Raw genomic sequence first — 23,013 nt, 5'->3', positions numbered from 1 at the left:
GTAAGTTGTTAAAAAAAGCAAACAACATAAGTGTTGCATTTTACACAAACGGTCAAAAGTATTTTGCATGATACATGCATTCTACGTATATGACAGTTAATGTCTAAAACAGCACTTGAAAGTGTTATTTTTTTTTTTAAGAAATCACATTTGTAGATAATTGCATTATAGAGCATAAACGAATCATTTATTCATTTATGCTCTGGTATATATCACATCAGATGAATGATCTGTGGTGATTTTTTTGTGGATTTTCTCATATCTATAAAGGGCTTACAGGGTAAGTAGCCAAAATGTACAATAATGGACACAGCTTAGTAAAGCCAAAAACAAAAAAAACGTTGATATATTAATAATAAAATATATCTTTATAACTGCCTTTCTCTTTTTTTTTTCAGTGTGTCTTTAGAACAATTGTATGAATTTCTTCTTCAATACATGAATGAGGAGTTAATTTATTCCAGTGTATGATTCACAAACTCCACAAATATTTCTTGGACTTTAGTTGAAAGGGCAAGCCTAAAAACCTAAACAAGAAATTGTAATGAAACTTCTAAAAAAGAAGGACTGATTGCTTTTTCTATAGTCCAATTGTAACTAGTGTTAACATGTGATTAGTGTTTTTTTTGTGATTGATTAATTGTGATCTGTAACCAATTTATCTATTTTTAATTACAATTATTTTTAACCTTATCATTGCTGTGAAAATCCTCATTTAGAGATATTTATATTAAAAAAATTTGACAATCTTGGTGCAGTAAAAGATCAAATTACAACAACAAAAAATGGCTTTGTGAAGTTTTCTTAATATAAAATACTTCGAACCTTAACTTTTAAACCAATAAGGATTTTTAATTTTTATTTGGAATAATAAAAAACAACAACACAAGAACAAGCCATTAGGTCATGTGTGCTCTAATTGAACACACTGAAGCAGTGTGCAATCCAAATTTCTGTGCAATCCAGAAAATATTGACCACAAAGTTCTTACTTATTGTCTTAATACATATTGACTAACCTTATTCTACATTTGACTGTCCCGTGAGATCAGCCCTCTATGTGCCCCATTAATTTATGATAATAAACACATCATGTAACGTATTGTTTTGTAACGGGACTACAGATGGAAATGACCTTTTAATCTACAATCTGGTGCAAGCATCGTTTTGCTTTTTAAGCTTAATGTATTTGTCCGCTGATACATTAAAAAAACAAACTAAACTAAACTTTATCCCTTACATAATAAATAATAGCTGTGGCGTTATGGGTTATTTTTTGGGTTAGTTCTGCATAAACCACAAAGTCGCACACTGACAACGTCACAGCAGCAACACGGCGCATGCCACTTATACGGTCGCCCGACGGATATCGAGACACGCACTGGGAGTGATGTAGAGGCGCTGAGTTCAAATAAAACCTTCATACGAGTAAATAGCTGCAGCTTTGTTTTTTATATTTGAAAACTTGACAATTAAAAATGAGATTGACGCGATAAAAAAAAGCTAATTTGTCTGTAATTGATTAATTGCGATTAATGGGATAAATTGACACCCCAAATTGTATCCTCCCTACAAAAAAAGAAAAGAAAGATCAAATAAACAAATGTAAGAAAGACTCTTCTCTGACTGTGACTGAACAGAGCATCTTTTGTCTTTTGTGTCAGTCGAGAAAATATTCATGTGAGATCATTTTTACAGGAACTGTTTTGGTTTATTAGCACTACACCAGATGCATTTAGCTGAACTCTAAATGACTAATATTTGTTTATGTCACTGTCTTGAAAATTGTTTTTTTTTTTCTTTTCCTGTGGCATGATTAGCGTTTCATTCCAACATTTATTTTGTTAAGTATTGTACAGGGACCCCAGTGAAAATCACTCAGATTATTATGATGATATTTCATGATTCCAGTGCTACATGATAAAATGAGAATACACAGAATAATCTAGAATATTTGACTTATTTGTGGTTCATTCAGCTTTGTGTGGATTGTGTTTTTATGCTCATCAAGAGAACTTACTTTCCAACATTCATTATTTCAGACTGCATAAATGAGTGTATGATTCTTATGTGTTGACAAACAATTAAGTGATCTGTCTTCAGTTCAGATTAAACTGCCTGGTTTTTCTGTGGAAGAAGGAAATGGAGACGATCGGTTATTTTTATTGACCGTTTCTTCAATCCCAGCAAAATTAATCTGTGCGATACATCACGTTTTACGGGTCTTTGCGTTTAAAATAAAACAGAATAACGTTTCTGGAGAAAGTCCTAAAATTCAAACAGGCTGTGAATTAAAAAAAGAGTTGCTGTTTATGCTCATGGAATACTATGCAGTGGTGACTAGTGCACCTTAACCATCAGTTTGATGGATTAGGCGGGTCGTTGTTTCAATTTCATGGACAATGTCACATTTCCTTACCCTATAACCTCAGAGAGAGATTTAGAGGTAATGAATCCTGGTCCCTTAGTAAGTTTAATGCCATCCCGTTGTGGACGTGTGGTACTAGAATGTGAAATGTGGTAACGTTTCCCAGACTGAGGAATGGCTCTGCAGTGAATCCGTGGCTTCCCTTATAAACATAAATCCAGCATGACGGTCACTTTCGATTGCACTGCCAGTTAAAAAAATGTGGGCACATCATAACATTTGACATATGTTCATGAATATTCATGCTGGTAGTAATCCATGCAGGGATATAGCTTCATGGAAGCTTGCAGAATGGAGCCCGGTATCATTGGCGAACCAGCTCTGTTTCTGGGAACAAGCCCCCACACCAACTGTTTCAGTGTGGCAAGGTTTCTAACCAGAATTTCTGAGTGCAAAATGATTAACTGAATATTTATTATCAAATGATTATAATTTCAGATTAAAATGACAAAACATTTGATTAATTGAATATTTAAGTGATTTTAGAAGCAAAAGCATTTCCAAAAAATTGCTTTACTATTAGTTTTCAATGTAAGGATATCATAAATCCAATCCACTAAACTCTATTACCTAAAAAGAATCAATTTAATTTCAAATTACAAATAGATTGTTGTACTATATGACTTTAAAATAGCAATATTAACAATATTTTAGACTTTTTTAATGTACTTATTGTTATACTAAGTTTCAAGATGTTTTACTGCCAAAGCATTTACCAGTAGTTTTATCACTGCATGCAGTTTTCCCCCCAAATTTTCTATGTCCAATAAAGACGCTTGAAAATAAGGACATGCTTTGATTGGGCCTCAATATTTTGCAGTTAAACTGCTGTTTTAGTTCAGGGTCATGGTGCTGGTGAAAGAAACTTTTTCTCTGAACATTTCGCCTTGAGTCACAGATTCATAAAATCCTTTCTTGGTTGTTGCTTTAAAAGTTTTTTTTTTTTCCTTTTTTCTGCATCCTCCTCTTCTTTACCCTCATGTGAACACAGATGGATATACGACAGATGACATCGTGTTCTTCTGGCAAGGAGGCAACAGCGCTGTGACCGGTGTGGACAAGTTAGAGTTACCTCAGTTTTCCATTGTGGAACTCCGCCTGGTGTCCAGGGAGGTCAGGTTTGCCACAGGTAAGTCTGCTCTGGATGTAGTTTGCTACTCCAGAAAGTGAGAACAATTCTGTACTGTTTTATTTCATAAAGCTTGTTTCATTTTGCACCTCATGAATACATTTGCAAAAGTGTTGTTTTAAATTGTGGCAGTTATTTTTTTGGATGGATAAGTTGCAGATACAAATTTTACAAAAGGTCCTTTTAATCATCATGGTTTCAGTGGATTAGTGATCATAGAATGACCACCTACAATTGATTATATATTGCTCTTCACAAGTGACAAAAAAAATCTAATATAAATTACTTTTATGAACAGTTCCAGTTTCCAGTTGTTGTAGCAGAAATTACCAGTAACGCATTTATTCAAAGTTTGTTCTTTCTATAAAAAATTAACATAATTTAAAGTCCCACTTTGATCATCTTTTGATCTATTGTAAAAGGTTCCCAGGGGTATTTTAATCATGACTGTGCTGTTTTTAGCCAAAATCAAAAATCCTGTGTCATTTTCTAGGATATATGCTTCCTGCAGAGAAGCAGGAGTTCATTAAAAATCCATCTTTGAATTGTGGGTAGGACTGTTGGCGTAGAGCAAGCCCGCCCCCCTTCTCCACGTTACTGAGATTTACAAGCTCTCCCACTAGCTTACAGCCCCTTGCACTCCAACCTTAAATCAGTGGTGCAACAAAAAGGGTGAGCCATATTAGAGCTATCCAGCCGTACATTTTTAAGCCAGATATCAGCTCAGACAAGGTAAACCAAAGACGTACAAGGATCTAACTGTCTAGGATGCATCAGAATGGAGCAGAGCAGGTCCAGCTTGAGGCCCACACAGCGTATTTTCTTTGTAACAAATACAATCTTTTTCAAACAGCATTTTATTTGTTGGCTCCCGATACACAAAGATTTCAGTACAGGAATATTCAGAAATGCAATTTTAAGCATAAATTTAAATATATATTTAATTTAATATATAATTTAATTTAATTTAATATAAATTTAAATATGTCCCCCATCATCAGAAAAATGCCACAAGAACATGTTAAAAACACCATTTTCATTGGGTCTTTAGTTCTTGATTTGAAAAAATGGTAAAGACAACAGACAGATTGAAGTCCAGTCTGTTAGGCGTGATTTGCTTAGTTTTCCACATGTGAAATTCCATGCTAGTACGCAGCGTTTCCATTGCATTTTGTCTCTGCATCGTTTCGGTGGCTTTAAATTAAAGCGTAATCAAAAGAGCAATTAGTGCCTCACCAAACCAGCTGATCTGTTCTGCCTGAGTTTACCATGAATGTCTCACTGCACGCTCTGTCTTTCTTCCGTCGGTGTGAGGGCATGAGTAGCAATTATCCACTTTTAACATGCCCTTTTGCTGGTGTTCGGGGAGAGAGAAAGAGCAAAAGAAAAGCAGAGCTGTTCGATGGGACTATTCTCAGAGGGATGTTGGAGCTGCCTGCTGAGATAGAGGGTTGCAGAAAAATGTGCCATGTTTGCGACTTTCTGCCATGTTTAATTGGGATCGAACTTGTCCCCAGAAAGGATTCTATCGCTTTGGGGAAATTAAGTGCTTCATCTGAACAAACTGGGAAATGACCATCCTGCGTATTGTCAAAGTGTGGACTCTGGAACTCTTTAGTAGTTCCACCTCATTCCTTTTTTTGGCCTTTACGACTTGTTTACTCTTTTGTCCTTCACTTTTTCAAGCTGTCCTCTGTCCTCTCTCCACACAGGTTCATATCCGAGGCTTTCACTGAGTTTCCGGATTAAGAGGAACATTGGATATTTCATCTTGCAGACATATATGCCCTCCATCTTGATCACCATCCTCTCCTGGGTCTCCTTCTGGATTAATTATGATGCCTCTGCAGCTAGGGTGGCCCTTGGTGAGACAACCGCTGCTGCTTTTACAGCCAATTTTCTGCTCCCACGAGAAATCAATCAATATGACAGCCCAACTCATTGATGTTGCTCATGTTAAATGTTTTTTTGCTGGAACAATGAAATCAACACCTAATATTTACAAACCCTTACCATTAACCGGGGTTTGGGGGCTTCACTGTTGCATTCCAGTTGCTTTGAGGGTTACTGTCAGTTCAGACAGAACCATTAATATGTGAGTAATTTTTGGACTAACATGTATAGAACTACGTTTTACAAATAACTCGCTTAGGTGAAATCCTTGAAGTAGGATTACAGATGCTTTAAAGCTATAAAACTCCCGACTGGACACTTTATACACTTTTCTCTGACAGACACAAACATTGTCACAATTTTCTCTCTTGTTTAAACTCTCAAAGTTCAAACCTTTGTAAAAAAAATATGTCCAGTATTATAGAATGAAACAAATGTAAATGAAGATGTATGTAAATTTAGTAAACTGAACAGAAATTGATTGACAAGGCCAAGAACCAATCAGAAGAAAAACATAATGACCTGCAAAACGGCGAGACTACAAAAACTGAACCACGACATAACAAAAGACCACTGTACCTATAAAGAGTTTTTCTGTCCCCATTCACAAAACGGGTTCATGGTTCTCTGTTCCACCTTTAATCCACCCAGTTGGACTGGATCAAGAGTATATTGTTCTCCTGCCACCTCTAATACCCCTCTGTACCCTCCTGTGGGGTATTAATAAGTGATCAGGTTAACAGAGGTGTATGGTGACAAATTGACGAAACGTTGTTCTCGTCTGAAAGCAAGAGAAGTTGCCTGCAGACATTGATGGCCAGAACTGGAAGTCTTCGAGTGGAACCGGAAGTCCCCCCATATTGCTAGAAAAACTTATTTTATCTGACAACCCTAAAAGTAACATTTTTATAAGCTTTAATAAAAGTTTTTTTTTATTTTTAGGACTAGTGTTAGGACATGATCGGCTTCCGGCCGATGATTCTAGTCTTGCTGATTCTCTCTTGATTTTAGTCTGTGTGGTCTAAGTGGTTTCCTGATTGTGTGGTTCAAAACAAAGTTCTCAGATTAAACACGCTTTTTGTCGCTCAAATGTATAAAATAAGTTTGAATCAAAATATTTGTCGGACTTTTTTGTGAGGCACAAAAACAAATCGCTACGTCAGGACAATAGTTTTAGGTTAAAAATTCAAACACTTAATTATAAAATCAGGATTAGGGAATAAAAAAAGGAAATAATACACATTTGGTGAATAAAATATGATAATCTTTCTACTTAATTTGTAAATTATAAAATTTTGGCAGTAGAAATTCCCCTACTGGTCACAGTCCAAACAACAGCAGCCAACCAAGAAACCAACTCTACCAAATAATCTCACACAGTCCTGACTTCCACATCAAATCTGCAACTCTGCAAACATCACTTTCAAGTTTAAAGAGAGCTGTTTTTTTTTAAAAGGAAGCAGCTGCCAAATCCAGTCTACTGCTCAAAAACAAATAAAGAAAGAGTACAAGGATGGGTTTCATATATATTTTGCACAAACACGATTATCTCCTTGGACACAATTAACAGACCATAAATGATAAATGTCCACTCAGGACCACTACATTTTACTGAAACCCATCAACTGTGAAATGGACACCTCCCTTCTAGCACCTCCAAAAAATACAAATAAAAAATCTAATTTGTTAGAGTACTGCAGCTTGCTTAACGTATAAAATGAAAGATTAAATAGCCACCCTTGTTTTAAACCATTATTATTAATAAAATATGAATTAAGCCTTACAAAGTTTAACAAAAAAATGTATTTTTTCTAAATCTGTATGGTACTTAAAATTTGAGGCTAATAAGCAAGTACCTCGTAAATTTCATATAACAAATTACTTTTAAAAATATGTTGTGTGCAAATTTAGTGTTGTGTTTTAAAAGACATAAAGCCTTAAACAAAATATAAAAATATTTTACATACGTTATGAGCTGATTTTCATGGAATTAAATCAAAAGTTTGATTTACAGCTTTCTGTTACATTACAGAGGTAGAAAGAAATGATTCTATAAAAAGCTTCATGGAGGAAAAGTCAAAACTGCCGATTTTGTCCTGTATCCTGATGTCCTTACAGTCTGACTAAATCTTTGTCTTTCGTGACTGAGTTGAGCTAAAACATTTAGTTTATTGTAGCTTAATATTTTTTAACCAGTTTGACATATCTGAAAGCTTTAGTTTGAAAAATGCCCACCCTTATCCTATGCTTCATCAGTATTACTGATGCTATACTGAAAGTATCTAAAACGTCCCCCCTTCTCTGCTCCATCGGCTGTGGGCCTTCTGTTGGTCCCCTTGGTTCTAAAATAGACCCACATCATAATGCTCCCACCACCACATTTAATACTTGAGGCGTTCTTGGGGTTAAACATTTTCCTACCACCCTTGCTTTCTGTACACTTGATGTGATTTAACTACTGAAGACTTATTGCATACAATGTAAATAATGATCCTGGAAATAGCACTAACTATCAAAAGTTATGTTTTTGTTTGGTGGATTTTCAAGAAGATCTTGATATCAAACACTACATGAGTTTTTTATTTTGCTAATAGACAAGTGCCAACAAAGCCATAATTAATTAATAGCCTCACTTCTCAAAATGTCTACATTGAAATTTGTTTAAATATAAAGCTATGTTATAATATAAAGCAATGTTTAAATATAAAGCTAACTATTTTAACTATTTTGAGTTGGTTTGAAATGTCAACAAATGATTACATAAAAAAGACCCTTCTTTCTGACTTTTTGTTTTTTTGTCTTTGTCTGTTCTCAGGTGTGACAACGGTGCTTACCATGACAACAATTAACACCCACCTTAGGGAGACTCTCCCAAAGATTCCATATGTGAAAGCCATCGACGTCTACCTCATGGGCTGTTTTGTGTTTGTGTTTCTCGCCCTGCTTGAATATGCCTTTGTAAATTATGTGTTCTTTGGCCGGGGCCCTGCGCAGCAGAAGAAGCTCAGTGAAAGGCTTGGCAAAGTCAACAACGAGCGTACGAGATACGAAGAGAAGCGCCTAAGGGAACAGGTTTGCATCTTCTTGCTGCATTTTTCCTTTAATTTTCAGTAGCAGAGAGTTCACCTAGAGAAAAAAAAACTGTTGCGCAGAGGATTTTTTAGCAATTCTTTGATTTACAAACACGTCGGTCTATCTTTCAAAGCACACTAATGCAAGCACAGTCCTTATACGCATTCACCCACCATCATCCATCGCTTCTCCCTCAAGCACTGACTGCTTTTTATTGAGCAAAGCCTTTTTCATTGAAATACCAATTCATCTAACTCAACAGTGGTGTTAACATTCCCATTTCTTATTTAGGCTGATGTCTATGTTGATGCTGTATGCTTTATTCAGTCTCCCTTTGCCCTCTTGTGTTGTAAGGCATGTTTCCTGTGTACATCAGACAAAAAACATCCAAATACTAGTCACAAAAAATTGGCATTGCAGGTTGGCACAAGCGTTTGCTGCTACACTGAGACTGAATGAAGCCACTCTGTGATCTATATTCTATGCTATTCAAGAGTTGTTCCTTTTTACTGTGTGTCTTAACGTATTTATGTGATTTTGAGAAAGTAAAATGCTAATCTGCTTGTATTTTAGGGTCGTTTTAATGTTCTTTTCATTTTTTCTTTCACATTTGCAAGGACTCCATTTCCGTGCCGTTTCAAACCAACACCTTCAGGTCATTTACACAGCGAAGAAATCTGTATCTCGAGGAACAAAGAAAAGTTGGGGTACATGTATTTAGCAATCATATCAGCTGTAGGCCAGCTTTCACTAAAAAAGTGGAATGATTGATACTAATCCATTTTTGTCACTTTTGTTGCAAGTGAAATGATTATTACTGAATTTCTATATGAAGACTTTGCTAGTTATTTCTGTTGCATGCTAGAAAGTACATTCCATATCATCCATGCATTTGCTTTAGGTTGACAGCTTTAAGGATGACAGGGGGCTTAGATAGCGAGCCTTTGGGGATCTGGGGCTGCTCTGTATTTCTGCTCTCCCTGACTTCCTGTGTCCTGCCTCACAGGTGGATGCCTACGGGAACATCCTTCTCACCACACTGGACATGAACAACGAGGTGATGCCTTCTGACGTGGGGAGCAGCGTCAGTGACTCTCGGAATTCCGTGATGTCCTTCGACAGCTCCGGAGTCCAATTCAGGAAGCCTATGGCGCCTCGAGATGGCTACAGCCATCACTCGCTGGACCGGAGTGCCATGAGGAGCCGGGCCAACTGTCGGCTAAGACGGCGCTCCTCAAAGCTCAAGTTGAAAATCCCAAACCTCTCAGATGTTAGCACCATTGACAAGTGGTCCCGGGTCATTTTCCCCATCATCTTTGGATTTTTCAACCTAATCTACTGGTTGTACTATGTGAATTGATGTGCATCCCACTAGGAATCATGGGCCATATTTTGAGAGCACATTAAATTGGCTTTGATACAGTTCCAAAATATGTATACACATATACAAGTTGAAAATATGTATATGCATATTTCTATATAATATATTTATATAAACACACATGTGAAATCCGAAGGACCTTTCTGCTGTACAAAGTATTACTAGGATGACTTGAATGTTTACTTGTGCGTGAAGAATTTCAAGGCTTTGAGGGGTTTTTTTCCTCCTGAAACCAACAAACAAATAAATCCCATCAGGGGTTTTTGGAACTAAAGACTGCATGATATTTTTGTTATAAAAAAAAAAAAGAAAGAAAGACAAAAAAATATTCAAGAAAAAAGCAAATGCTCTTGAGAAAGAAAAGATGTCTCAGAGTTTCGTTGACTTTTTATCGACTCAGAAATCCTCCTCTGCAGCTCATGAAGTCAGTGGTGGCTTGTCTGTTCAGACATCGGCTGAGTGAGATCCTTGGCAGACACCTCCGAGACCCCCCTCCACCACACTCCTTCTAACTCCACCCACACCAGGACCACCCCATCCTCACAACCCACCCCCTCTCCCAGCCACCACATGGATAACACACACGGAATACTCCGGTTTTACTATGTACAGCAACCGCGTTTGGATTATGTGTTGTTCCTCGGGTTTTTTGAAGTGGTATTGTTCTCTTTATTAGGCATCAGCTATGGCCTGCTGGTCTCCACGCGGGATGTTTGACCGCTGCACCCCCGCCCCAAAGCTAACACAAACTTGTATTCCTTTTCATGTCATCTTGTGTTGGGGCGGGTGTGGGGAGTTTTTTTCTTTCGTTGGTTTTGTTCTGTTTTTTAATATTCATCATAAAAACAAGTACTGAGTAATGTAGATATGATTTTGTCTTGAAAAATACTGTGATTTCCAAGGGCATCCGAACATGTTCTAGAGCTTAGGGCATTATGAGAGAAAAGAGTCAAAGGTTGACGAGTTTGACGATACGAAAGAAAAAGTTAGCATATTCTGTACATTTTAGTCATTCAGTATTTGTGCTCGTTTCTTTCCTCTTGACAGTTTATCCACATTCTCTATAGATGCAGAGTCCATTCATCTTTCATCCACATGACGCTTTGTGTTTGCTAAAAAGAAACAGGGGATTGCCTTTGTTCTTTGTTTCAGATGATTCCTCAGTAAAAACACAAAAACATCTGTACTCCAACAAATCCGTTTGGCGAGTTGCCAATTTTGTTTTCAGTGCGTTTGTTTGGCATTTTTTTTCTGTGTTCAGGTCGCTGTGTTTGTAGCCAAAACCACTAGGATGGTTTTGATGAGTCCCAAGCAGAGAAAACGGGTTCCACATATCATAAGATGATCTCACTCCGTTAAAATGTTTTGGGTTTTTTTAATCTGAAAAAAAAAAAAAAAAACTTGGTATCAGTTGGGGAAATACTGTCTGAGAAATAGCCATTAATTAAATTAAGTGATGACCGTAATGCCTATAACTCATACTGTTTGTCTCAAATTTTACACCTACGTTGCATTTATGGCACTCAGGTTTATTTGCAGAGAAAAGAAAAGTGTTTGAACTTGTGTTCTATTTAGTCCAACTTCATGGCTATGATTTAGAGTTTAGACAGCCATCAAGTAGACAGTACAGACACAAAAAGACACGACTTAAAGGAAAAATGGAAACACTGTTGCAGGGTTTGCGGTAAGCAGATGAGGTACAGTAAAACAAAAACGAAAACCACTGATATTATCAACTTGCAAAAGAAAAGTTAATTTTACAAAAACAAAGAGTGACGAAATAAGTGTCATGGCTCTGCTGTAGACCGCATTGGTGTAGCATGAATGAGATGTTTGCAAAAAGAAATACTGATCAGAAGCTGTCTCCCCAAGTCATAGTGAAGTTCGTACTGTGTTGTCGCCTGAGCTGTGATGTGTTTTCAGTGTTTCTTTTTGTTTACGTCTTATACAGAGTGCCTTAAATTAGACATGTTTAAGGAGCTTAGATTTATTTGAAAAAAAAATTAAATTCAGCAAAAATGCGTAAAGAAACCATATTTGTACTGAAAGTTAGCAGTGTTTGAAAACGAAAAAACTCCAAAGCTGGTTTTCAGAGCACATCAAGGATTTGACACAAAAGCATAGTCGGTGGAGTCATTAGCTAAAAAAGAGAAGCGAAGATGTCTTTTTATTTTCATTCTTCTTTCCATCTTAAATTTAGAACCTCTCTGCAGTAAATTGCGACCAAATGACATCGTGTGGAACACAAAAGCTTTATCATGCTTTTCCACATATGCAGTAGTGCTCCCTGACACCTGTGAACTAACGATGACGATCCCCTTTAAACTCATTGTAGACATCCCTGTGACACGTATGCTGCAAGCTGAACTTCTGACTCCTGAAGTTCTGTCACGTGAGACACTCAGATGAAATACTAGATGTAATTCTCTTATTAGTATTTAGTTTTTACAGTTAGATGAAGAGTGGAATTCTATAACATTTATGAAGTATTGACTCGTTTACGATTAGTATAATTCTTATGATGTTTAATGTAGCGAGGGGTCCCTGCATTAGGGCTACTTTGGATGTGACCATTTATATATATATATATATATATATATATATATATATATATATATATATATATATAATCGTTTTTCTTTTGCTTTTTATTTAATTTGGTTATTGATAATTAGGTGTTACAAGAGTTAAGAATAATTCGGACAATATACTTTTTTTTATATATATCTTGCTCTGCACACTAACAACTTTCTAAACTGTTTAAGTGGATTATATTTATGAAGATATTAGTCAGGCTATGAGGCCAGAGTTTGATAAAAGCATGGTCCGGCTCAACCGTGCTCTCTGTGAGATGCGCGCCGAGTATTGCATTTGCAATGCAAACTAACTCAACATCAACTTCTCATTCAGAGTGCTTTAAGGATTTAATACAAGCATACAGTTCAGGTATTCTTTGGTTATTGTTTCTAGAGTGCACGTCTTTAATGAGCCCTAAACATGCACGAAGGAGAACACGTTAGTAGCCCTTCAAGGCCCGCACTAAAACCGCCCATTCCTATCTGACACACTGACATCCTGCTTTCAGGCCATTGAATCAGCACATTCATCCCAGAAGCTGTGAGGATATTCTGTTTGAAGCTTTCTTTAGAATATTTGATCTAAACAAAAGAGGGAAAATACATTTCTTTATCTGTTTGAGGAGTACAGGAGGGTAGGGAAAAAAGGTTTTGAACCGATTTCAATGTGAATTTTCTTGCCTCTAGTGTATATGTGTAATTACATGTGAATTGTACTGTAAATATAATATCTTTCACTGAATAGTTCTTAATGCATGAACAAAAACATGGCAGTTCGTAATACCAGCTAGCCTCACTGCTAACGGCATGGACAGCTTTTCTAGCATTGGCATACTTCTGCAAACGAAACCTAAAAGTGAAAAACATGAAGTACATGGTGTGGGCAAAATAATTTGAGGAGTCAACACAAATTCCTCTTACAGTGAAGGAGTTTCCAGTGGCCTTGAGCTTTTGTGTGTTTGCCTGATTTTTTGCATAAAGGCTAGGTGTTAGCCCAAGTGTTAGCATGCTAAGGTTTTCCTCAGAACGCTTATAGTAAAATCTGTAGACGGACCGACATCCTGTTATAAGCGTTATCTTTTCCTGCTTAACTTCATTTTATTTTGGCTAAACATTTTAGTCAAAATGCTTTAAACTGTGATGAAGAGGGTTTATTAAAAAGGCAAGGACTTAAAAAGTTCTGCTCCCAAGGAGTAACAAACAACAGAATAGAATTATTTGATGAAATAGATTAATAAAGCTAATGTAGCTAAATACTACCACTGTGATCAAACACAAAATTTGCCAATCAACAAGTATTAACATTTAATAACACCAGAATCAGTACTTAATTAAAGTTGCTAATTTCAAGAACTGAAAGGTTCTAACTTGAATTTTGTCAACTTTATGACGACATTTCTGATTATGTTGAGCTCTGATGAAGTGATTCATGCTCTATGTGCCTAAAAAACTTGATTCATCTGTTTAGTATTTTCTATTAAAAAAATTAGAACAGTGTTTTTTTAAGGTCTCCTATTCTGCTGTTCCACAAGGACAGCTGTGGGTGCCCTTGAACGACACACAAATAACTAAGTTTTGGAATTGTTTCTGAAGGACGGCTTTGAAGCCTGTTTTTGAGTTCTCATAATGTCGCCATCATGGCAGGATTTGACATCACAAAGCCCTGGCCCTTTTAAAAAGCTCGACAAACAGGCATAAGAGTTGTTGAAAAAATACCCAGTTAGGCATTTTTAGAACTAAATAAACCGCACATTAACCTTTATGCTATGTTTGGGGAAAAAATGACCTGTTCTGGTTCATTTTGAGCCAAGCACAGTATGAGGGTGAAAATATTAAGCCTCATATTTTTGTGTAATTTAACTTTTTTTTAACATTGTTTTATGTCTGGGTACATAGACAAAAAAAGGATTTTTAAACAAACCAGCATGTTTACTTTTATCCTTAAGGTAAATTATTCCTCATTTGTGTAAATAGCAACTGACTTGAAGACTAACAAGCTCCGAATAGGAAATTTTCACGCTAAACTCTTTTTTAAACCATAGATTAAAAGCAATTGTACCTTAGTGAGGAGTGCTAAACAAATGTAACTTATGGAGAGAGAAAAATAAAAGAAAACATTTGCATCCTGATGCAAATGTAACTTTTTGGAGAGTTACACGGGTTGGGAGTAATTCATCAAAATATTCTGCTGCAGGAAAATGTCTAATATTACATTTCATGTGGCTGACCCACCAAAGACTCCTCACTGTAAGAAGAACTTTTGTTGTCATTTTTGCTATTTTGTACATACCTTGTAGGTTTTGTTTTGCATGACTTAAGTTTTAAAAGGTTTATTTTCCTATATTTTTACTCTACATCATCCGGTCCATCTCAACAGCCAGGAAAAAAAAAGAAAGATCCAGTGTTTACATGCTCAAATTGCACTTGTTTTACAGCCAGCTCTATAAATCTTGTAAAAGAAATCTTTTGTACAGCTGGAGGACAAAGGTAACCACGGATCATGTGATTCAAGCGAATCATGATTATGTACTTCAAAAATGTATTTACTGTAAATCACGCAATCTGGGATAGATGCACCAAGTGCATGCTGTAGATTTATCAGGTTTAGCATAAGCATTAACATCAGACACCCTTCAACTACAAAGGATGTAAAGGATGCTCACCAGTAGCATCTGAACGTATAAGCCATGTGATTGCACACAGAGTGGGTGTTCCCTGATTTTCTCTGATAGGTTTTCTCTGGTCATGGCCTCCTATCAACTACAGAATGAGGGTCACTTAGAAGAGGCTGTGTTGATTTCTGGCTACACATCAGTATACTAAACCTCCCTCTTTGTGAGGCCCTACCAGAAAGACTGACTTATGATAAACCCGGAAGTAAAAGAAGAAAAAAAAATATTTTTTTTCACTATTTCAATTATTTGACAGAAATATAAAGAAGCCCACACTATACACAGCTCATTTATTTTCCTGTATTAGTAATTTTGATTCATTGATGTGTTCATTTTCTGATTTATCACATTTGTTGCATTTGTTATGGATTGTTCTTCTTACCGTTGTAGTTGTTTTATCACGAGAAGGAAATGTAATTTCATCTGATGTACTGGCACTGAAAGAAAACTGCATTTGGGTTTTGTACTGTAAATCGTTTTGTTCACATTTGGCGCTTATTTGTTTCAGTTGTTTAATAATGAGGTGTTGGATTTCATTTGGAGTATCAGTACTCTTGGGTTCAACATTTGTGTAGTACCAAGTTGTATTTCTTTTTGTCAGTGCAATTTAATGTTATAGTGTCAATCAGCTTTTTTAGGTGTTTGAACAAAATGTGTTTTTTACAAATACAAAATGTTCAAGTATGTGGTTTAAAAAAGGGTTAACATTCAAACAACCGACTTTTTACAAATAAAGGCTTATACAGTAAAGAAAGCTAATGTCTTTTCATTTGCCCTTTGTGGACTAATATGCAGTATTTCTTTCCCTTTTACTTTTTAAAACATTTATTTTTTTTGTATTAGTCCCCAAAAGGTAAATTCTCTACAATGTTTGTAACATAGGTGGATAAAACCAGGTAAATATTTCTCATTGCTAATTCAAGATGTTGTCAGAGCTCTGACTTTTTAAGTTGCTGTCTTGCCTTCAATAAGGACTGTTCAATATGAAAACAGCCCAAAAAAAACAAAATTTAAAAAGAGTAAAGACTGTCTTCTTGCAATTTGATTATAAAACATTGCGCGTTTATGAGAATACACCTCCTTTCATACCCTATTTCCTGAATAAAGACGCAAAGTGACTCCTGCTGACAAGTGTTATATTTCCCCTTGTTCAATTTCAGTGACTTTAAAAAAATGGTTGTATTGAACAAATAATATTTTGTCTCTTCAACCTCTTTAATGACTTTTGGTTATTAATTAGTTCAGCGAAAGCTCTTTGCGGGGACTTTTTGTCCTTTAGTTAAGGGCATGATGCTATTTTTGGTTCTACATTTAGATTTAAATTCTATTTTTTTTTTTTTTTTCAGTTGGTGAGGGTAGAAAGAGCGGCTTGTAAATCTAACCACACCTAAAGCAACAAGAACACAGTCTGTTTTGATGACCAAGCAAAAAAGTTGTACCACATTTGATCTCAAGGGTATGTTCAGATCAGGGCAGCCCGGGCGACTAAATTCAATGAACAGGAAGTGCTGACCTTCACATAGTTTGGTTTGCTTTTACGTTTTACTTTCAAGAGTGAATTTAACTTTTTGGATATCACGCAGTCGCAACTGCTGCTGTTGGGGAGCAACATAATCGATAACTATCGGGGGGAAAAGAAGCATGAAGACAAAGACGGAAAGCTTTTTCACAAACTTCGGATCATTTGGGAACTCCTCGCTACTGTAGTCTCCCCACGAGATATTTTTAACTTACCATGTAAATTCTATTAGTGACTTGTCTTTTATTAATCCCCATTCCTATAAACAGCAAGTTTAAAGAAATGTTGTTACAAATATTCAATTCAATTATATTTGTAAAGCCCAAATTCACAACAACAACAGTCATCTTGATGGGCTTCGTATCGGTAATTGAAAAAGTTAAAAATAAAATCAAAAGGATCATAAATACATAGAATTCAATAGGAAAATACTCAATTGAACTAACAAACTGACTAAGCTAAACTGGACATCTCTGCCCTCAGACCCCCCTTCGCGGTAAATAGACAATAGTCTCCAGTAGTAGCCGGTCTCCATCGGCTCAGACATTTTAAAACCCCATCCAAACTTTTTTTTTTCAATAAATGCCAGGGATACTACTAGAAGATATACACTTACTGCCCACTTTATTAGCCCTTGTGCTATCCTAGTCACTTTAACATTGGGACTTGGGTAATCTAGACCCACTAGACAGTGCGCTGAACCTTTTTTCTTCAATGGTTTTTGAACCTCACTGGTGTCCATGGATTACATGAAATCTTTCCACCTTTATCCACCTTTGTCATGGTAGGGAGAACACGTCAATGTAAGGGTGGGATCATCTAAGATAGCACAAGGGTTACGTATACTTGTCCAACTGCTTGCTAACACAAATTTCTAATCAGCCAAACACGTGGCTTCAACTCAACACATTTAGCCGTGTAGACATGGTCCAGAAGATTTGCTGCAGTTCAAACCTCGCATCAGAATGGAGAAGAAAGGTGATTGAAGTGTCTTTGAACGTGGCATGGTTGTTGGTGCCAGACAGGCCAGTCTGAGTATTTCAGAAACTGCTGATCTACTGGGAATTTCACCCACAACCATCTCTTTGGTTTACAGAGAATGGTCTGAAAAAGAGAAAATATCCAGTGAGCAGCAGTTCTGTGGGCGGAAATGCCTTTTTGATGCCAGAGGTCAGGGGAGAATGGCCAGACTGGTTCCAGCTGATAGAAAGGCAACAGGAATTCAAAGAACCACTGGTTACATCCAAGGTCTGCAGAAGAGCATCTCGGAATACACAACATGTCCAACCTTGAGGCAGATGGGCTACAGCAGCAGGAAACCACAGCAGGTGCCATGTCTGTCAGCTAAGAACAAGACACTAAGGCTACAATTCACACAGTCTCACTAAAATGTAAACAATAGAAGATTGGAAAAGCATCGTCTGGTCTGATGAGTCTCCATACCTGCTGGAACATTTCGGATCGTAGGGTCAGAAATTGGCGTCAACCACATGAAAGCATGGATTCATCCTGCCTTGTATCAACGGTTCAGGCTGCTGCTGGTGTAATAGTGTCGGGGATATTTTCATGGCACACTTTGGGCCCCTTAGAACCAGTTGAGCAGGGTTACAACACCAGAGCCTACCTGAGTGTTGTTGCTGACCATGTCCATACCTTTATTACCACAGTGGACCATCTTCTGAAGGCTACTTCCAGCAGAATAAGGCACCATGACATACAGTTGGAATCATCTCAGACTGGTTTCTTGAACATGACAATGAGTTCACTGGACTCAAATGACCTCCACAGTCACCAGATCTCAACCCAATAGAGCACCTTTGGGATGGTTGCGGAACAGGAGATTGGTGTCATGGATGTGCAGCCGACAAATCTTCAACATCTGTGTGATGCTATCATGTCATTATAGACCAAACTCTCAGAGGAATGTTTCCAGTACCTTGTTGAATCTATGCCAAAAAGGATCAAGACAGTTTCAAAGGTAAAAGGTGGTCCAACCCATCTCTTGCAAGGTGGACCTAATAAAGTGGCTGGTGAGTGTACAGTACTGTTACTTGTTTTATCTCATCCAATCTTGTGCTGTTATGGCGCTAATTACGTTTCCTTACATTCCATAGGGGCCTTGTCTGGCTATGGAGAACTTTCATGCAAAACTGGGACTGGAGCATGCATGTGCTGGTGGCATCATTGGCAAGAAAGTTCAGTAGACATCTACCGTGCCTCTACCTGTTCATGCTTCTGGTAACACAGTATAATTCTTTAATGATACCGTACTGCTGTTTGTTTTGTTTTATAATTTTTACATAACCCTGAAACATCATCTGATGCTGTTGATTACATTTGTGTCCTCAAATAAGGTACCATATTGATTTTAGTTTACCCATTGAAGTGAATATTAAAACATTCTATTTTAAATGCTGGGCTATCCAAAAGATTTTCCAATCACTGGGGTTCCTATAAGAAGATATACGCAGCAGTAGGGTGGTCGACCTCTGATCTGAAGTTTGCATGTTTGATTCCCAACTTGCCTACTGAACCCCACATTGCCTCTGGTGGAAGGTTGGCGCCAGTGTTCGGCAGCAGAGTGTGAATGAGTGTGTGTTAATGGGGGAATGGGACTGTGACTGTAAAGAGCTTTGGGCCTTCGAGGAAGCTAGAAGAGTCCTATATAAGTTTTTTATTCAGGACTTCTGTGTCTTCCAATCTAAATCGTGAGTTTAGTTTCCTTTCCAGCCGAAATGTGTGGCTCTTTCTGTACACTCCCTACTGTCTTCGGTTTGTTAAATGGTCTCCCAGAATTCCCACTGATGCTGATCAGCGCCTACATTCACTTGCAAGCAAAATGAATGCATGTTCTGAGACCAAAGTTAAGAACTTTTACACAACAAGGAAAGTAAACACCTACGCACTCAAACTCTTGTCTGGACCAAACAACTCTCAAGCTCCTGAGAAGTTTCTGCTGATAAATCTGTTTATTGATTCGAATGATAGCTAAACTTTAAAGCTTTGTTCTGCCTCGAAAACTCATGAGATTAAATACACAGCTCCAAGGAAAGTTACAATTCTTTTTACAATACTTAGCACAAGTGTATTTAACAATAAAGTGCTTTTTAAAATAGGGCTCCACTAAAAATGTGTATGTTCCAGGCCATCTTATTTTTAAATCATCCAGGCAAGATCATGTCCAAACAGAAAGAACTTGCCCAATGGCTTGAAATTTTTATTTTTTTTAAATTAAATCAAATTTTAATTAAATTTGTGAAATGTGTTTGCCATGCCATAGATAAAAAACAAGTCCAGGCTGATGGGATGGATGTTAGCACCTCTTGACCCTGAGCAGCTGATGTTGCTAAAGAACTGATGATTCTTTACACATCACACTCCTTAATTGATTATAATTTTTATAACCAGAAAAGATAAGGATTTCTGACCCCTGGTTTCTAACCAGAATCAACACTGATGCCTTTGAGCAGTCTTCATTCCAGGCTTCATTAATCGCTGGTGAAATGTGACATCCCCAAACACATTTTTCAGAGGAGAGGACCTCGGGCCGTATGTGTAAACGGTACATATCCATACAAATGACAGGCACGCAGCTCGCATTTCAAGAGTGAAAAGTTGCAGTAATGCAAAACGACCAGCAGTCTGAAGCCACGCTAACAGCAGCCGGATGACTCTGATCCTGCAAAGGCCAGAGCTTAAGGCTAGAGGTGAACACGCTCACTGTGACAGTGCTAACATGATGATGTTTTACAAGAGTAATTTTTATAATTGTTCACCATTTGATTTAGCGTTTTAGCTCCCTACCATCTGTTAATTAGCACCAAACATCGTTCTGAACTGAGGCTGAGTGGAATGAAAATCAAATATGGTATAGGTTAGACAGTTCAGTATTTTCTACTTGACAAGTATTGATCAGATTGTTTAGTTTCAGCTGTTCTTCTAAGACAAAAAGCCATTTCATTGGATTTTAGCCAGCAGGTCTTTGACGGAAGATTGTTTTTGTCATGACAACAAAAACCTTTATGTCTGGAGGACCAACTAAATGGCCTCTCCAGTGATTTCTTTCTCACGTATTTAAATTTTTGTGAAGAAGTCTGATTGTAAACATTGACTTTATAAGAGACATGGACAGAGAGAGTGTAACATCATCCATAGAAAATGATTGCCTTTGGTTCCAATGGAATGAACTCACTTTAGTTGCCATGTCGGTACCAGAAATCATCAGTAAGCAGTGATTGGTCCGAGTCATCTGAGTCAAGGTTTCTATGGCAACCATCAGTCAGGAGTGAGCTTGTTGGTTGTCCACACCCCTACCACTTGAAAGCGTGCTATACAAATTCCGTCAATCAAGTTGGTAAGTTAAAACCAAGTTCTCAAATAGAATTTAAAAAAAGCGGGAGCTTTGAGGTGTGGTAAAGACAGATCTGGTCTATTGCTACATTCACACCATTAATGCGAAATGTTAAAAGCTCCTTCCTAAACACACATTGAGCATTTGGTGTTCACATTGGACTGTCGCTACACGATACTACAGCATAACCACTACTTACATCTGAAAGAGACTTGGTCCAATATGTCAAAGCGGTGCAAATCTTGTAAATCTTGCTTTAGGCTTTTTCTTTCACATCTCTGTTCTGATAAATGAAAGACTTGGTGTCATAGAATTCCAGCCAAGCAAAAACCGCTATTAATAATTTCTCATTTATGAACAATTTTCAAACAGTTGGCCCTTCTGTGAATTGAAAGGGACGCCATCCATACGTCACTAACAATCTGAGTCCCCGATTGGTCAATGTTCAACCTTGTTTTACTTTCTATGCGGACTCAACAGCCGCACGTTTTATACGTAGAGCCTAAAAGCAGTCATTGACACTTTGAGCGGCACGTGAATGTAAGAGTTTTGAATGCGGAAGCCCAAAACATGCGTTTACATAGAGTTTTCATTGAAGGTGGTCGCTGGGACACGCATTGCCAAGGGCAGCGTGAACGTAGCTTGAAAAGCAAAACTTACTATTTATAACATAATCTACATTGTTATCCACATATACTGTATATGAACGTAACTTTAGAAACAATATCTGGAGCTGGGTTGAGACCCTCTGTCCTTTTTAGTGGGGTCCTTTTAGGCCTTCATAGAAATTACCCCTCTTGACTGCCTTGGAAAGATCTTGGTGTCCTCCCTAGAGCAGCTGGAGGAGCTTGCTGAAAGAATGTGTGGGTCTCTGCTCAAACAGTTGCTCCTGTGACTTAGTCCCAGATAAGTGGTAGAGAATGGATACATGGATGCATCCAACCATGTAGTGAATTTTGCATGAGCATTTCCAGGCCTTTTTCCTGTTATCTTAATGGCTTTTTGGCATTCCCTATACTTAAAGGTCAAACTTTTTCTTTCTTTTTTTATGTTTTTTACCTTTCTGCTTCATTTTTGTTCAGTGTCATGGCACCTTTCTCCTTACAGTAGCTGTCTCTGCTCATTGCCAAACCCTTCCCTCTTGTCGTTGTCATTTCAACTTTGGAACAGATTTAATTTTTTCTTGTTTTTGCTCCTTATTCAATGTACGTAAGATAAAAGCCATGTTTATGATTTTTTCTTATTTGCGGTTTCTTCAAACATGGAAACTATTGTATCAATTTGACATGATCACTTCTGGGGGCCTTAAATCGTGGTTTTTAGAGACTATTAGTGACTCTCATGTAGTGCATGTTGTACTGGTCAGATTCATCTCCAGGAGCAATGATGGGGTTCCTCCCACATTTGCTGCATACTCACAGCTCAGACTCTGAACTGAAAGGCAGATCAGTCCTCCTGCCGCACTTTCTCCCAGGAAACATTCTCAGCTCTGTAGGTACCATTAGCCCTTGATTCAAAGTATAAATGATGGCATGCAAGATGCCACTAATCCTGATTCAAGCAGAATGTAAATATGAAAATGTACAGTTCAATATAAAGCTGAAAAACTAAGAATTGTATGCATGCAAAACATGTGCAAATTATTTGATACACAAGTAAATGTGTTATAAAAGGGAGGCATTGAATATGAGACAGAAAACAGAAAACAAACCAATAAGGACAACCCAGTTACTTTCCTTAAAGAAATTTATAGTCGGTAACTGTCACTTCAGCCCTTTTAGCCTCTCTCTCTCTCTCTCTCTCTCTCTCTCTCTCTCTCTCTCTCTCTCTCTCTCTCTCTCTCTCTGTCTATCTATCTATCTATCTATCTATCTATCTATCTATCTATCTATCTATCTATCTATCTATATATATATATATATATATATATATATATATATATATATATAGTAATTTTCCTTACTTATGTGGGCACAGAAGGCGCTGTACTGTA

At 37.2% G+C, this 23,013-nt stretch overlaps 1 protein-coding gene across 2 annotated transcripts in view; it reads left to right on the top strand.

Moving 5' to 3' along the window:
* The window catches only part of LOC101160433 (gamma-aminobutyric acid receptor subunit beta-4), an 86,790-nt gene extending 75,468 nt beyond the window's left edge, over positions 1–11,322 (top strand). Inside the window, exons 6-10 of one of the 2 annotated variants that reach the window (XM_023962348.1) lie at positions 3,419–3,556; positions 5,269–5,421; positions 8,265–8,521; positions 9,139–9,228; positions 9,528–11,322. In XM_023962348.1, coding sequence (XP_023818116.1) covers positions 3,419–3,556; positions 5,269–5,421; positions 8,265–8,521; positions 9,139–9,228; positions 9,528–9,881 — 992 coding nt within the window. In that variant the 3' untranslated portion in view covers positions 9,882–11,322. The remainder of the gene's footprint in view (positions 1–3,418; positions 3,557–5,268; positions 5,422–8,264; positions 8,522–9,138; positions 9,229–9,527) is intronic. The other variant, XM_023962349.1, reaches the window with a different exon arrangement.
* Positions 11,323–23,013: the final 11,691 nt, after the last annotated feature.

This window comes from Oryzias latipes, chromosome 14 (assembly GCF_002234675.1).
Source record: "Oryzias latipes chromosome 14, ASM223467v1".
Taxonomy (NCBI): Eukaryota; Metazoa; Chordata; class Actinopteri; order Beloniformes; family Adrianichthyidae; genus Oryzias; species Oryzias latipes.
The sequence above is the reverse complement of the archived record's forward strand: the minus strand, read 5'-3'. Positions and strand labels throughout refer to the sequence as shown.